Genomic DNA, 13,910 nt, shown 5'->3' with positions numbered 1-13,910 from the left:
GCAGGAAGCAGCACCAATACAGTCATTAATGTTGCGTAGGAAAAGTTGGGGAGTGATACCAGTATAGGGTTGGAACATAGAGTATTCCACGTGGTCGACAAAAAGGCAGATGTAGCTGGGACACACGAGTGTCCGTGGCTACACCTTTTGTTTGAAGGAAGTGGGCGGAGTCGAAGGAGAAATCATTGAGAGTGAGGACCAGTTCTGCCAGATTGAAGAGAGTCGTGGTGTCTGTTGTCCAGAAAGAAGCGGAGACCTTCCTGATGGGGATGAAGCTGTATAGGGACCGGTCATCCAAAGTGAAAATGAGACAGTCGGGGCCGGGGAACTCAAAATCATTGAAAAGATCAAGAGCGTGTGAAGTGTCACAGATGTAGGTAGGAAGGGACTGAAACGGTGGGGGAGGGAGTGATAAAACATAGTCAAAATATGCAGATGTAAGTTTGGTGGGACAGGAACAAGCAGAAACAATGGGTCTGCCTGGACAGGCAGGTTTGTGGAACTTTGTTAGGAGGTGCAGGGTAAGGTTGGTTGTAGTGAATGGGAGATCCTCAGAGTTAATAAGGTCGGTGCTGGTGTGGGAGTCGATGGCCTGGTGCTCCTTACTGGGGTAAGTAAGAGGAGGTGTCTGAGAGTTATTACGTAGCCTCAGCAAGGTAGGGGTCAGTCTGCCAGACTACAACAGAACCCCTTTATCTGTGGGTTTGGGAGTAGGTTACAGGCTGGAATATAATCTGAGGTTCAGGGTGGTTATCTATAGAATAATGAATCCTTGCAGGTGAGTTACAGGCTGGAATCTAATTCTGCACTTAAGAGGTGTTTCTACAGAACAGTGGATCCTCAGAAATCAGTTATAGACTGAGGGTTTCATGCAATTTATACTTGAACTAATGGACATGAGATGATACGTCACACATAGAGACCCTCCTTCAGCTCCATTGGAAGGTTGGAGGGGGTTAGGGTTCAAGCTGATGCACTTGGTGAGGAACGAACTTGCTAAGGCGGAACTCTCCCTGCAGTAGAAGCTTCCCTTCGGCTTTCATGGGCGTGAGGAGGAAGACGGCGCTGTCCATCGCCCCGAATTTCAGCAGTGAACTGTCGGAATCCGCAGCTATCATAATGAAGTACCACTTGCCGGAGTACTGCAGGAGGAGGAGAAGGATGGCATCAGTGACTGGATGTGGAACAGCCTCACCCAGCACCCCATGCAACTAGCTCTCCCCTGCTAACCAAGTGCTTGACTCACAGAGCCATACAGCACATTAACAGGCCCTGTAGCCCAGCTTGTCCATGCCGACCAGGGTCTCGCCCTGAGCTGGTTCCATTTGTCTATATTGTCCCATATCCCACCAAACCTTCCTATCCATGTACCTGTCCCAATTCTAATTGCACTAATCTCCACCAGCTCCTCTAGCAACTCCTCTATATATACCACACTCTGGATGGAAAAACCTACCTCTTAGGTCCCCGTTAAACCTTCCCCTCTCACATTAAGCCTATGCTCTCTGGTTACAGGGTTCCCTAGCCTGGGGTAAAGACTGACCCCTCATGATCTTAAATATATCTCTAGAAAAGTCACCTTTCAGCCTCCTTCACTCCACAGAAAACAGTCCCATTCTATTCAGTCTCTGCTTGAGCCATCCAATCCCTTGTGAATCTTTTCTGCACCCTTAATCCTATCCTTCCTGTGATATGGTGACCGGAACTGCACCCAATATTCCAGCAGCAGTCTCACCACCACCCAACTCAGCTTTATCATTGGCTGCCCAGCTCTTGTACTCAATGCCCCACCTAATGAAGGCAGACATGTCACACCTTCCCCACTGTGTTCATAAAGAGCTTCTTGTTGCAGTAATTGGAGCAGCAACAGGTTCACTAGATGCCTGAGCTGGATGGACAGTGAGAAGTCTGAAGGTCACCCATCTACTTCCATTTAGGATGCTGTCAATCGAAAGCTGGTTGTGCATTTCTGAGAAGCTCAAACCTACGGTATGCAAACGTCTATAGATGCGTCGGGAGAGCATCTTAAATGGTTGCATCATGGCCTGGTATGGGAACACCAATGTCCAGGAGCCAAAGCAGGTCCCCACACAGAGCAGATTGACAAGGAGAATCAGAATCAGGTTTAATTTCACTGGTATATGTTAGGAAATTTGTTGTTTTGCGGTAGCAGTACATTGTAATAACTATAAATTACAATCAGTATATTTAAGTTAAAAATGTTTCTAACTTTATAACTTATGTAACTGCTAACTTAATTTATGTATAAATGAAATAAATAATGCAAAAGGAGAGGAATAAAACAGTGAAATTGTGTTCATAGGTTCATTATCCATTAAGAAATCTAATGGCAGAAGGGAAGAAGTTGTTCCTGAAACGTTGAGTGTGAGTCTTCAGGACTGCATCCGTTATCAAAGACCCCCCCCCCCCACCATCCAGGCTTTGATCTCTTCTTACTACTACCGCTGGACAGGAGTTACAGAACCCTTAGGTCCCACAACACCAGGATCAGGAACAGTTATTACCCCACAACTGTCAGGCTCCTGAACCAGCGTGGATGACTTGACTCGCCTCAGCTCTGAACTGATTCCACAACCTACAGACTCACTCTCAAAGCTCTGCAACTCATGTTCCCTATATCATTTATTTATTGTAATTTGCACAGTGGCTGTTTGTCAGTCTTTATGTATAGTTTTTCCATAAATTCTCTATTTTTCTTTATGTTACTGTAAATGCCTGCCTCAGTGTAGTATACAGTGACATATAGACACTTAAAAGTTTGAGACATACAGGCTGAAACCTACAAGTACATAATTCATCTAATGGCCACTTCCACCAAATTTCAGAGCTCTGAAGTGTTTTATTTCTCCAGTTCAAATCACTTGATTGTTATATCACAAACTTGTTCCCATTGAACCAATTGAAAAGACTTAAACAATGCTGCTTTTCAAAGACCTGGGTTTGCAAGAAGGCCTCCAAATGTGTTTCCTACCCTTCATTGTACTGAATAAAAAATAAGTGATATCGGTTGTATTAAGGGATACTCTACTGTGCTATAAGTTTGTTTAAAATTTCCAGTATTCATTTTTAAAAATTTTCATAAGAGGCCGTTCAGTTTAAATTGGCATCGTGTTCAGTACAGACATAGTGGGCCAAATGGCCGGTTCCTGAGCTGCACTGTTCTATGTTCTGCTCACTTTTGTACTGGTGGCAATTTACACAACACCAGTTACCACAACTACATGCCCACACATCCTTGTGATGTGGAAGGAAAACCAGATGGTCACAAGGAGAACATGCAAACGCTACACAGGCAGCGCCAGCGTTCAGGATCGAAACCAGGTCTCTGGATCTGTGGAGCAGCCACTGACTGTGTCCCTGTGCTGCCTCCAACAGCCAGAAAGATAGTGGCATCAGTTATGGATGAACTCAGTGAACCGCTGTATGGGGAGAGAAATGTAAAAGTTCACCACTCTCTGGGTGAAGAAATGTCTCCTCATTTCAGTCTTGAAGGGAGTATCTTTATGGCTTTCTAAATCTTGTACTCAATACAAAACCAGGACTGGTGAACCATTTTGAGAACATTTGCCAAAATTAGTGAAAGTCTTCTAAAAATTGTCTTGCATGCCATGGTAATTTTGAACTGATATTATCATTGATTATTGAATTAGTAACAAAATTATGGACTTTTTATGGAAAGAAATTATTCCTCTTGCTTATTTAAATGCATACAAGGTGTTAGGATAGGCTGTATGCTGATGGTAGCACTCATTACCTCAAGTGTCTGTTTAACATTGGCCTTTGGTGGTATGTAAATTGTGTTCAGTATCACGAAGGGGAACACTCTTGGTAAGTAGAATGGTCAGCACTTAAACATGAAAAAGTGACAAGACTGCTGCATATGAACACCACAAAGAGTTCATCGTGAAACACAGACCACCTTTTACCTTCTCTGAATCAGCATCGAGAAGCCCTTGGGTCTGATCACTGAATCTGGCGTGTCTTGAGATAGCCATGTCTCCATGAAACACAGAACGCATCAATTTCTCATTTCCCTCCAATACAACAATCTTGCCCTTAGATCCTCAATCTTGTTCTCCAGCAACGGTACATTGATACTGTGTAGATGAAGTTTCATTCTAATCATTTTAGTCTGGCTATGAGTCCTCTCCTCCTTTCTCTCTTTCATCTATGATGATGTGGCTTTGTTTGCTTGTAGGTGCCGTACCTGCATTCTTGAGAGTGAAGTCAACTGAGTCATTGTAGGAAGGTTATGGAAGATTTAGAGAGGGTGCAGAGGTGATTTACCAGAATGCTGTCTGGATTTAAGAGCATGTTTTATGAGGTAAGTTTAAGTGAACTAGGGATCTTCTCTTTGGAGCAAAGGAGGATGAGAGGTGACTTGATAGAGCTGTATAAAAAGATAAGAGGACGCATAGGGTGGGCAGCCAATGCCTTTCACTCAGGGGGCAAAATTTTTAGGTGATTGGAGGAAAGCTTAGGGGGATTGTCAGAGGCAGTTATTTTACACGAAGAGTTGTAGGTGCATGGAATGCCCTGCCAGGGGTGGTGGTAGAGGCAGATTACGGTCATTTACAAGACTCAGCTACACACATGGATGAAAGAAAAATGGAGGTAATTTCTCTTTGTACTACTTCACTTTATATTTCTATAGTTTGCACTATTCTGCTTTGTGCTTTTGACTATAATTGTTATTACCTGTTTACTCTGAGTTTCACGTGAGCAAGTAATTTCATTGCACTCTGGTGTATATGACAATTAATTAATCTAAAATCTTGGTGTAAGTGAGTGGTTGCCAACATGAATCCCAAGGTGTGTCTTTCTCTCTGACACTTTCTATATGCAGATAACAAATTCACATATGGAGAGGAGGTCTGAAATTGTCCAATTGGTGCAGAAACAACAACCTCAACGTCAAGAAGACAAAAGAAATAATAATTGACTTCAGGAGGTTTAGATGTCCTGAACAAGCTCCATTATATAAATAGTGAGGTAGTGGTAAGGGTCTTCAGTTTCAGGTTTTTGGGGATGAAAATCACGGAGGAGCCTTCTTGGCTCGATAGTAGGGAAGGCCCAGCAGCAACTATACTAACTGAGGTGCTTAAGGAGAACTAATCTGCCCCAAAAATTGTTGGCCAACTCTTATCAATGTGCAATAGAGAACATACTGACATATGGAATGACAGTGTGGTACTCTAGCTTCGACAAGACAGATCACAAAGCACTCCAGCAGGTGATTCAGATGGCTCAGCACATCATGGGAACTCAACTACCAGATCTGGAGACTACCTACAACTCTCAATACTTGTTCCATCATTAAAGATCTATCCCATCGCAGACACTGTCTGTTTAATCTCCTGCCATCTGGTAGAAGATACAGAAACAGCTTAGCCAAGGCAATGAAACTGAAAAATAGCTTCTTCCCGAGAGCTGTTGCGTAGCTAAGTAATGCTTGCCAATGGCCTCTGTGAGATATAGACTATCGAAGTCTATATCTTGTTGCATGTTAATATGAGAATTTTTTTAAAATTAGGCTGTAGCGCATGCATTGTAAATACAAGTTTTGCACGGGCTGGAGTAACACAGTGATCTCATTGTCTTGAGCAATGACAATAAAGTTCTATTCTATTGTCCAGTTTAGTTTCAAACCTTCACACCGATGTGTTACTGTAGGACAGACACTCACTACCTTCAATAATGGTTTGAAGCTTTATGGCTGAGCTTATAAGCATACAGAAGAATCCATAAATGATATTAAAATAGAGAAGAGGGGGTGTGGGATGAATGGACAAACGAAGCTCCCCTAATTGTAATTTCCTTCACCAAGCACTATGCCGACTAGCAGAAGGCATAATCTGCTTCAATTGAGAGTTCTGCTGCCCAGTCCTCGGAGCGAACTGCAACTGCTGTACACAAGCAACACTTCATTCGGAAGGCAGGGAAAACTTGTTTGTGAGGTGAAAGTCCAGTCAAAATAGAAGCGCACTAAATAATCAGTTAAAATTGGAGGCAAAAAGGCGAAACGTGAAAAACAGGAAACAGTTTTGTTTCACTTTTGTGGGACAAAAGTTTTATAGTTCATGCAATTAATTAAATTCAAGTCCCTAAGTTGTCAGTGATCATAGTTCAGGGGTTTGGGGGGTTTATATATAGAATATTGGACATGGAGAGTGAGTTACGGGCTAGAATCTAATCAAGGGGTTCAGGGGATTATGAAGGGGATGGTGGAGCCCTGTGAGTGAATTGAAAGCTAGGGTCTCTATGTAATCCCTCTGAACCCCTTGATTAGATCACAAACTGAGTATCCATGAATCTACATATAAACCCTCTGAACACCTTTGGCTGGAATCCAACAGGTACACATGCCCAGGGATATATTGACCATAAGGCATTGTAGGAGAATTAGGCCATTCAGCCCACTGAGTCTGCTCTGCCATTCCATCATGGCCGATCCCAGATCCCGCTCAACCCCATACATCTGCCTTCTTGTCCTATACTTTTATGACCGATCAGGAAACAATCAACTTCTGCCTTGAATATACCCAGTGACTTGGCTTCCATTGCAGTCTGTGGCAGAGCAATCCACAGATTCACTACTCTCTGGCTAAAATAATTCCTCCATAACTCTGTTCTAAAAAGTCAACTTTGAGACTGTGCCCTCTAGTTCTGCATACACCCACCACAGGAAATATCTTGACCACATCGACCCTGTCTGGTCCTTTCAACATTCAGTAGGTTTCAATGAGATCTCCACGCATTCTTCTAAATTCCAGTGAGTACAGGCCCAAAGCTGCCAAATGCTCCTCATGTGTTAACCCCTTCATTCCCTGAATCATACTCGTGAACATCCTTTGGACTCCCTCCAATGACAACACATCCTTTCTTAGATATGGGGCCCAAAACTGTTGACAATACTCCAAGTGCAGCCTGACTAGTGTCTTATAAAGGCTCGCCGTTATCTCCTTGCTTTTATATTCTACTCCCCTTGAAATAATGCGAACATTGCATCTGCCTTCTTTACCACAGACTCAACCTGTAAATTAACTTTCTGGCAGTCTTACATGAGGACTCCTAAGCCCTTCTGCACCTCTGTAAATGCATTTTTTCCTCAGCACTACCTCCGCCCCCACCTATTTTCGTACCATCTACAAACTTTGCCATAAAGCCATCAATTTAGCCTCTGTAATACAATTTAACTTTTTGCTCTGTCTGCATTTGTACCCAATCATTGGCTTGTTCTTCCTTACATTCATGTCACACCCATCATCTACTTGTAAGCCTGTTGGCTCATCCTCAGTTCTATCATCCTGGTTCCCATCCCTCTGCCGTATTAGTTTAAACCACTCCCAAGAGCTCCAGTAAATCTGCCTGCAAGGATATTGGTCCCCCTCAGATTCAAGTCCAATTCATTCCTTTTGTACAGGTCCCACCTGCCCAATTATCCAGAAATCTGAATCCTTGCCCCCTGCTCCAGTTCTTTAGCCATGCATCTATCTGCCACCTCATTCTATTCCTATCCTCACTGTTGCATGGCACAGGCAGCAATCCCAAAATTACTACCCTTGAGGTCCTGCTTTTCAGCTTCCTTCCTAACTCCCCGTATTCTTTTTTCAGGACCTCCTCCCTTTTTCTACCCATGTCGTTGGTACAAACATGTGCCACAACTTCTGGCTGCTTACCCTCCCTTTTAAGGATTTCGCAGTTGCATTCAGAAACACCCTGGATCCTGGCACCTGGGAGTCAAACTACCATCTGTGTATCCTTTTTGCAACCACAGAATGGCCTATCTCTACCCTTGACTATAGAGTCCCCTGTTGCTGCTGCCGTCCTCTTCATTTCCCTACCCTTCTCAGCCACAGGGCCAGACTCAGTGCCAGAGGCACGACTGCTGTTGCTTCCCCCAGGTAGGTCCCCCCCCCCCCCCAACAGTACACAAAGTGGAGTACTTATTGTTGAGGGAGACAGCCACAGGGGTGTTCTCCACTATCTGATATTCTCCCTTCCCTCTCCTGACAGTCACCCATTTATTTGTCTGCTGAAGCCTTGGGGTGACTGCCTCCCTGTAGCTCCCATCTATCACCGCTTCACTTTCCCTGATAAGTTGAAGGTCATCAAGCTGCAGCTCCAGTTCCCTAACACAGTCTCTAAGGTGCATCTTGATGCATCTGGTGCAGATGTGGCCATTGGGGAGGCTGGAGGTCTCCTGGAAATCTCACATCTACACCCCGAACAGAACATTGGCTCTGTAGCTTTCACCCTATTCTCTCAAGATTTAAATAAGAAATAAGGAATGAACTTACCTACTTACCTTGCCTCTGCCTGTTCTGGCTAAAGCCCTGTTGAGCCAAAGCTTTACTACTCTGACAACAACCGCTCCGCTAGGCGGTACCTCTCTTTTATAGAGACTGGGTTTTTAAAGCTCTTCACTGGACCTGTGTGGGAATGCTTCTGTTACGTCTGCACAGTACTCCAATCAGCGACTGGAGTATTGTATTTATAAACTTCATGAACTCCTTGATTAGATCCTTGCCTGTAAATTATGCCCAGTATCCAAACAGCGGCCAATCGGCCATCCAAAGCGTGAGAAGACATAGCTCACTCAAGTTTGCTGATTGAGTACATAAGGCAGCGATTTGTGGCGATTGGTGCTCTAAGAAGCGGCCAGTCCACGATCCGGATTGATTGGCAGGAACAAATTAGGATAAGGCGGGGTTAGCGGAACAACCAGCGTTGGAGTGGACAGTGTAAGAGTGAGGATTCTGAGGCTTCAGCGCAGGGAGACTTGAGTGAGAGAAGCCAAAAAAGCTGCAGGTAGATTCTCCCCCCAGTTTATTTATTGCTTTCCTTCTTTATATTTGCACAGTTAGAACAGTAGAAATGCCAGGCAGAAAAGCTGAATGCTCCTCCTGCAGGATGTGGGAAGGCAGGGAGATCTCCAGTGTCCCTGATAACTTCACCTGTGACAAGTGCATCCGGCTGCAGCTTCTAACAATCCGCGATAAGGAGTTGGAGCTGGGGGTGGATGAACTCCAGACCATTCAGGAGGCTGAGGGGCGATAGACAGGACGTATAGAGAGATAGTTACACCCAAGGTGCAGGACACAGGAATCTGGGTGACAGTCAGGAAGGGGAAAGGGGTTAAACAGGCAGTGCAGAGTACCCCTGTGGCCATCCCCCTCAACAACAGATACACCACTTTGCATACTATTGGGGGTGAGGGGGATGACTTAGCAGCAGAAAGTGACTGCGTTCAGGTCGCTGGCACTTGGTCTGGCTCTGTGACTCAGGAAGGGGAAGAAGAGGCACGCTGTGGTGATGGGAGATTCATTAGTTAGAAGAACAGAAGGAGGTTCTGTGGACGAGAATAAGATTCCCAGATGGTATGTTGCCTCCCGGATGCCAGGGCATCTCAGATCAAGTCCTCAGCATTCTTAAGTGGGAGGGAGAGCAGCCAGAGTTGGGGGTCCACATCGGTACCAGTGACATGGGTGGAAGCGGGTGACGATATCCTGCAAAGTAAGTTCAGGGAGATAGGTGCTAAATTAACGGACAGGACCTCCAAGGTTGTGATCTCAGGATTGCTAGCCTGCCATGTGCTTTTGAGGTCAGACATAGAAAGATAATACAGTTTAACACATGGCTAAGGAGGCAGTGTAGGGGAGGGGGGATTCAGATTTTTGGATCATTGGGCTCTCTTCTAGGAAAGGTGGGACCTGTACAGAAGAGACTTTTGCACCTAAACTCGAGGCGGACATACATTCTAGCAGGATGGATGCATGGGGGGGGGGTGTAAATTAGAATTGCAGGGGTAGGGAAACCAAAGAGCCAGAACAGATAGTGGAATGGTTGTGCAGACAGATGTTAAGACTTCAGGCAAAGTCAGGAATCAAAGGCTGAGCATGGTGCAACTAACACCCTGAACTGTGTATATTTCAATGTAATAGGTATCGTAGGAAAGGATGAGCTCAGGGCATGGATCAACACCTGGGGTTATGATATTGTAGCCATTAGTCAGACTTGGTGGCAGGACTGGCTGCTCAATATTCTGGAGTTCCACTGATTTAGATGCAACAGAGCAGAGGGATTAAAGTGGGAAGGGTGGTGTTACAAGTCAGGGAAAATGTCATGGCAGTATTCAGTCAGGACAGACTGGAGAACTCGTCTAGTGAGATGTTATGGGTGGAACTGAGGAATAAGGAAGGTATGACCGCCATAATAGGATTATATTATAGACCTCACCCAACAGTCCACAGGATTTAGGGGAACAAATTTGTAGAGAGATCGTAGACTGTTGCAAGAAACATAAAGTTGTTATAGTAGGGATTTTACCTTTCCACATATTGACTGGGAATCTCAACTGTAAAAGGGCTGGATGGGAAAGGGTGTTCAAGGAAGTTTCCTGAATCAGTAATAGAAGTTCCTATGAGAGTGTGTGCAATACTTGATCTCCTATTAGGGAATAAGACAGGGCAGGGACAGACATTTGTGTAGGAGAATACTTTGCATCTAGTAATCATAATTCCTTTAGTTTCAAAGTAAAAATGGAAAAAGGTAGGTGTGGTCCGCAGGCTGGGACTCTAAAGTGGAGAACGGCTGATTCCTGTGGTACTAGCAGTGGGCTGGCAGGTGCGGATCGGGACAGGCTGGTTTCTGGCGATGGCGCGTGCTTGGTAAGTGGGAAGCCATCAAACATGAAATCTTGAGAGTACAAAGCTTGTATGTGCCTGTAAGAATAAAAGGTAAAGATAACAGGTTACAGGACCTTGGTTTTCAAGAGATATTGAGAGAGACCTTGTTTTAAGAATAATGTGCATAGCAGGTAAAGACAGAACAAATGAGGTACGTGTGGAGCACAGAAATGCAACAGAACACTTAAGAAAGAAATAAAGAGGGCTGAAAGGAGGCATGATATTGCACTAGCAGACAAGGGATTCTACAAATAACTTAAGAATAAAAGGATTGCGAGGGACAAAATTGGTCCTCTGAAGATCAGAGTTGTAATCTATGCATGGAGCCAAAAAAGATGGGGGAGATCTTAAATCACAACAAGAGAGTATCTGCAGATGCAGGAAATCCAAGCAGCACACACAGTGCTGGAGGAACTCAGCTGAGTTCCTCCAGCATTGCATGTATGTTGCTGGAGAGATCTTAAAGGGATTTTTTGCATCTGTAATTACTCGGGTGTTGGAATCAGAGGCCATAGAATTGAGGCAAAACAACAGCGAGGTCATGGACCAAATACAGATTACAGACGAAGAGGTCTTTGCTGTCTTGGGGTAAATTAGGGCAGATAAATCCCCCAAGGTGTTCCCTCAGATACTGTGGAAGGCTTGTGCAGAAATTTCAGTGGCCCTAGCAGAGATAGTTAAATCATCTTTAGCTATGGATGAGGTGCCGGTAGATTGAGGGATGGGTAATGTTGTTCTGCTGTTTAAGAAAGGCTCTAAAAATAAGCCAGTAAATTATAGGCCGGTGAGTCTGACATCAGTAGTGGGAAAGTAATGGAAGGTATTCTACGGGACTGGATATATGAGTATTTGGAGAGTCATGGACTGATTAGAGATAGTCATGGCTTTGTGCATGGTAGGTCGTACTTAACCAATCTTACAGAGATTTTCAATGAAGTCAGCAAGAAAGTTGACAAAGGCAAGGCAGTGGATGTTGTCTACACTTGACAAGGTCCTTCATGGGGGATTGGTAAAGGAGGTTCAGTCGTTTGGCACTCAAGGTGTGGTGGTAAATGGGATTAGACATTGGCTTTATGGAAGAAGCCAGAGTGTAGTAGTAGATGATTGCCTCGCTGACTGGAGGCCTGGGACTAGTACTGCAGGGATCGAATCTGCTTTTGTTTGTCATCTATATCCTCTGGTGCCACGATGAGGCCACCCTCAGGGTGGAGGAGCAACACATATTCTGCCTTGGTACCCGCCAACCTGGGGCATGAATGAATATTGATTTCTCCTTCCAATGAAGAAATTGCCCCCCACCTCTTTTCCCCACTCTGACATTTCACTTCTTCTCACCTGCCTGTTCCTTCCTCTAGGTCCCGTCCTCCTTTCTCTTTTTGTCCACTCTCCTCGCCAATCAAATTCTTTCTTCTCCAGCCCTTGACCTTTCCCACCCACCTGGCTTCACCTATCACCTTCTATCTAGCCTCTTTCGCCTCCCCAAACCTTCTTATTCAGTTATCTTCCCCCTCCCTTTGCCATCCTGAGGAAGGGTCTCAGCCCAAAACACCCATTGTTTCCTCTTTTCCATAGATGCTCTCTGATGTGCTGAGTTCCTCCAGCACGTTATGTGTGTTGGTTTGGATTTCCACCATCTGCAGAATCTCTTGTGTTTGTGATCTATATCAATGATTTGGATGATAATGTGGTTAACTGGATCAGCAAATCTGCAGATGACACCAAGATTGGAGGTATGTGGAGAGCGAGCAGGTCTACCAGAGCTTGCAGCAGGATCTGGACCTGTTGGAAAAATTGGCTGAAAAATGGCAGATGGAATTTAATGCAGACAAGTGCAAGGTGTTGCATTTTGGTAGGACCAACTAGGCTAGGGTTTACACAGTGAATGGTAGGGCATTGTGGTGGAACAAAGTGATCAGGGAATACATGTCCATAATTAATTGAAAGTGGCATCACAGATAGATAGGGTCATAAAGAAAGTTTTTGGCACCTTGGCCTCCAAAAAAAATCAAAGTATTAAGTACAGGAGATGGGACGTTATGTTGAAGTTGTATAAGACATTGGTGAGGCCTAACTTGGAGAAATGTGTGCAGTTTTGATCACCACTCTACAGAAAAGATATAAATAAGATTGAAAGAGTACACAGGATATTTACAAGGATGTTGCTGGGTCTGCAGGACCTGATTTATAAGGAAGGATTGAATAGGTTAGGAATTTTTTCCTTGGAACATAGGAAATTGAGGAGTGATTTGACAGAGGTACACAAAATTATAAGGGCTTTTTCCACTGAGGTTGGGTTAGACTACAATTCGAGGTCGAGTTAAGGGTGAAAGGTGAAAAGGAACATTGGAGGAAACTTCTTCAGTCAGAGGGTGGTGAGTGTGTGGAATGAGCTGCCAGTACAACTGGTGCATGCAAGCTAGATTTCAACATTGAAGAGAAATTTGTCTAGGTACATGGATGGCAGGGGTATAGAGGGTTATAGTCCAGGTGCAGGAAGTTTAAATGGTTTGGCAAAGACTGGATGAGCTGAAGGGCCTGTTACTGTTCTGTATTTTTCTATAACTCTGTGAATCTAAACCCTTCACTTCAATTTCAGCCTTTAACCTACGCCTGGGGATCTATTATTCTAAAGTGAAGCCCCCTGCCCCCTCCGAACCTTTTGATGAGATTCTAGCCTGTAACCCAGCCATTATTCTGTAGATAAACACTGGATTAGGTTCCAGCTTGTAACTGTTATTCTACATATAAAGCTCTTGAACCTCAGTGCATTGGATTCCAGCCAGCAGTTCACTCCCACATATGTGGTCTTTTATAGGTAAACCATCTCCAAAATGCTTGATTAGCTGACATTCACGTAACATCCTGTGACATTTTAAAAAACGAAGAAAGGGTTTGTGTTTGGCTGGCTCTGTTTATTAGTAACCTATTGTAACTCTTACGGTAATCTGCAAGTTGGACTGAGTAGTAATGCACACAGCCAAAGACCTTGGGACGGACGGTTGATGATTATCCACGAGGGTAGCTCAGCTTCAGAGGCAGTGTGGGGCTGATAAACTAAAATGTTCCTGCTTTCTGCCAAGGTATCATCCAAGAGGAATGCACAGTATTTTGCTCAAGTCCCTTTTATCAATGAATCGAGAAGCAGATCTGCAGACAGTGGCATTCCTTTGAAGCTTTCTCACCTTTGTAACCTAGAGGGTT

General features: G+C 44.4%; 1 protein-coding gene across 1 annotated transcript in view; it reads right to left on the bottom strand.

Moving 5' to 3' along the window:
• Window positions 1–13,910, bottom strand: part of LOC140198195 (apolipoprotein M-like) — a 29,644-nt gene that overhangs the window by 10,078 nt on the left and 5,656 nt on the right. The window contains exon 2 of the mRNA XM_072259222.1: window positions 994–1,142. Coding sequence (XP_072115323.1) covers window positions 994–1,142 — 149 coding nt within the window. The remainder of the gene's footprint in view (window positions 1–993; window positions 1,143–13,910) is intronic.

The sequence above is a fragment of the Mobula birostris genome, chromosome 5, assembly GCF_030028105.1.
Source record: "Mobula birostris isolate sMobBir1 chromosome 5, sMobBir1.hap1, whole genome shotgun sequence".
Lineage (NCBI taxonomy): Eukaryota > Metazoa > Chordata > Chondrichthyes > Myliobatiformes > Myliobatidae > Mobula > Mobula birostris.
The sequence above is the reverse complement of the archived record's forward strand: the minus strand, read 5'-3'. Positions and strand labels throughout refer to the sequence as shown.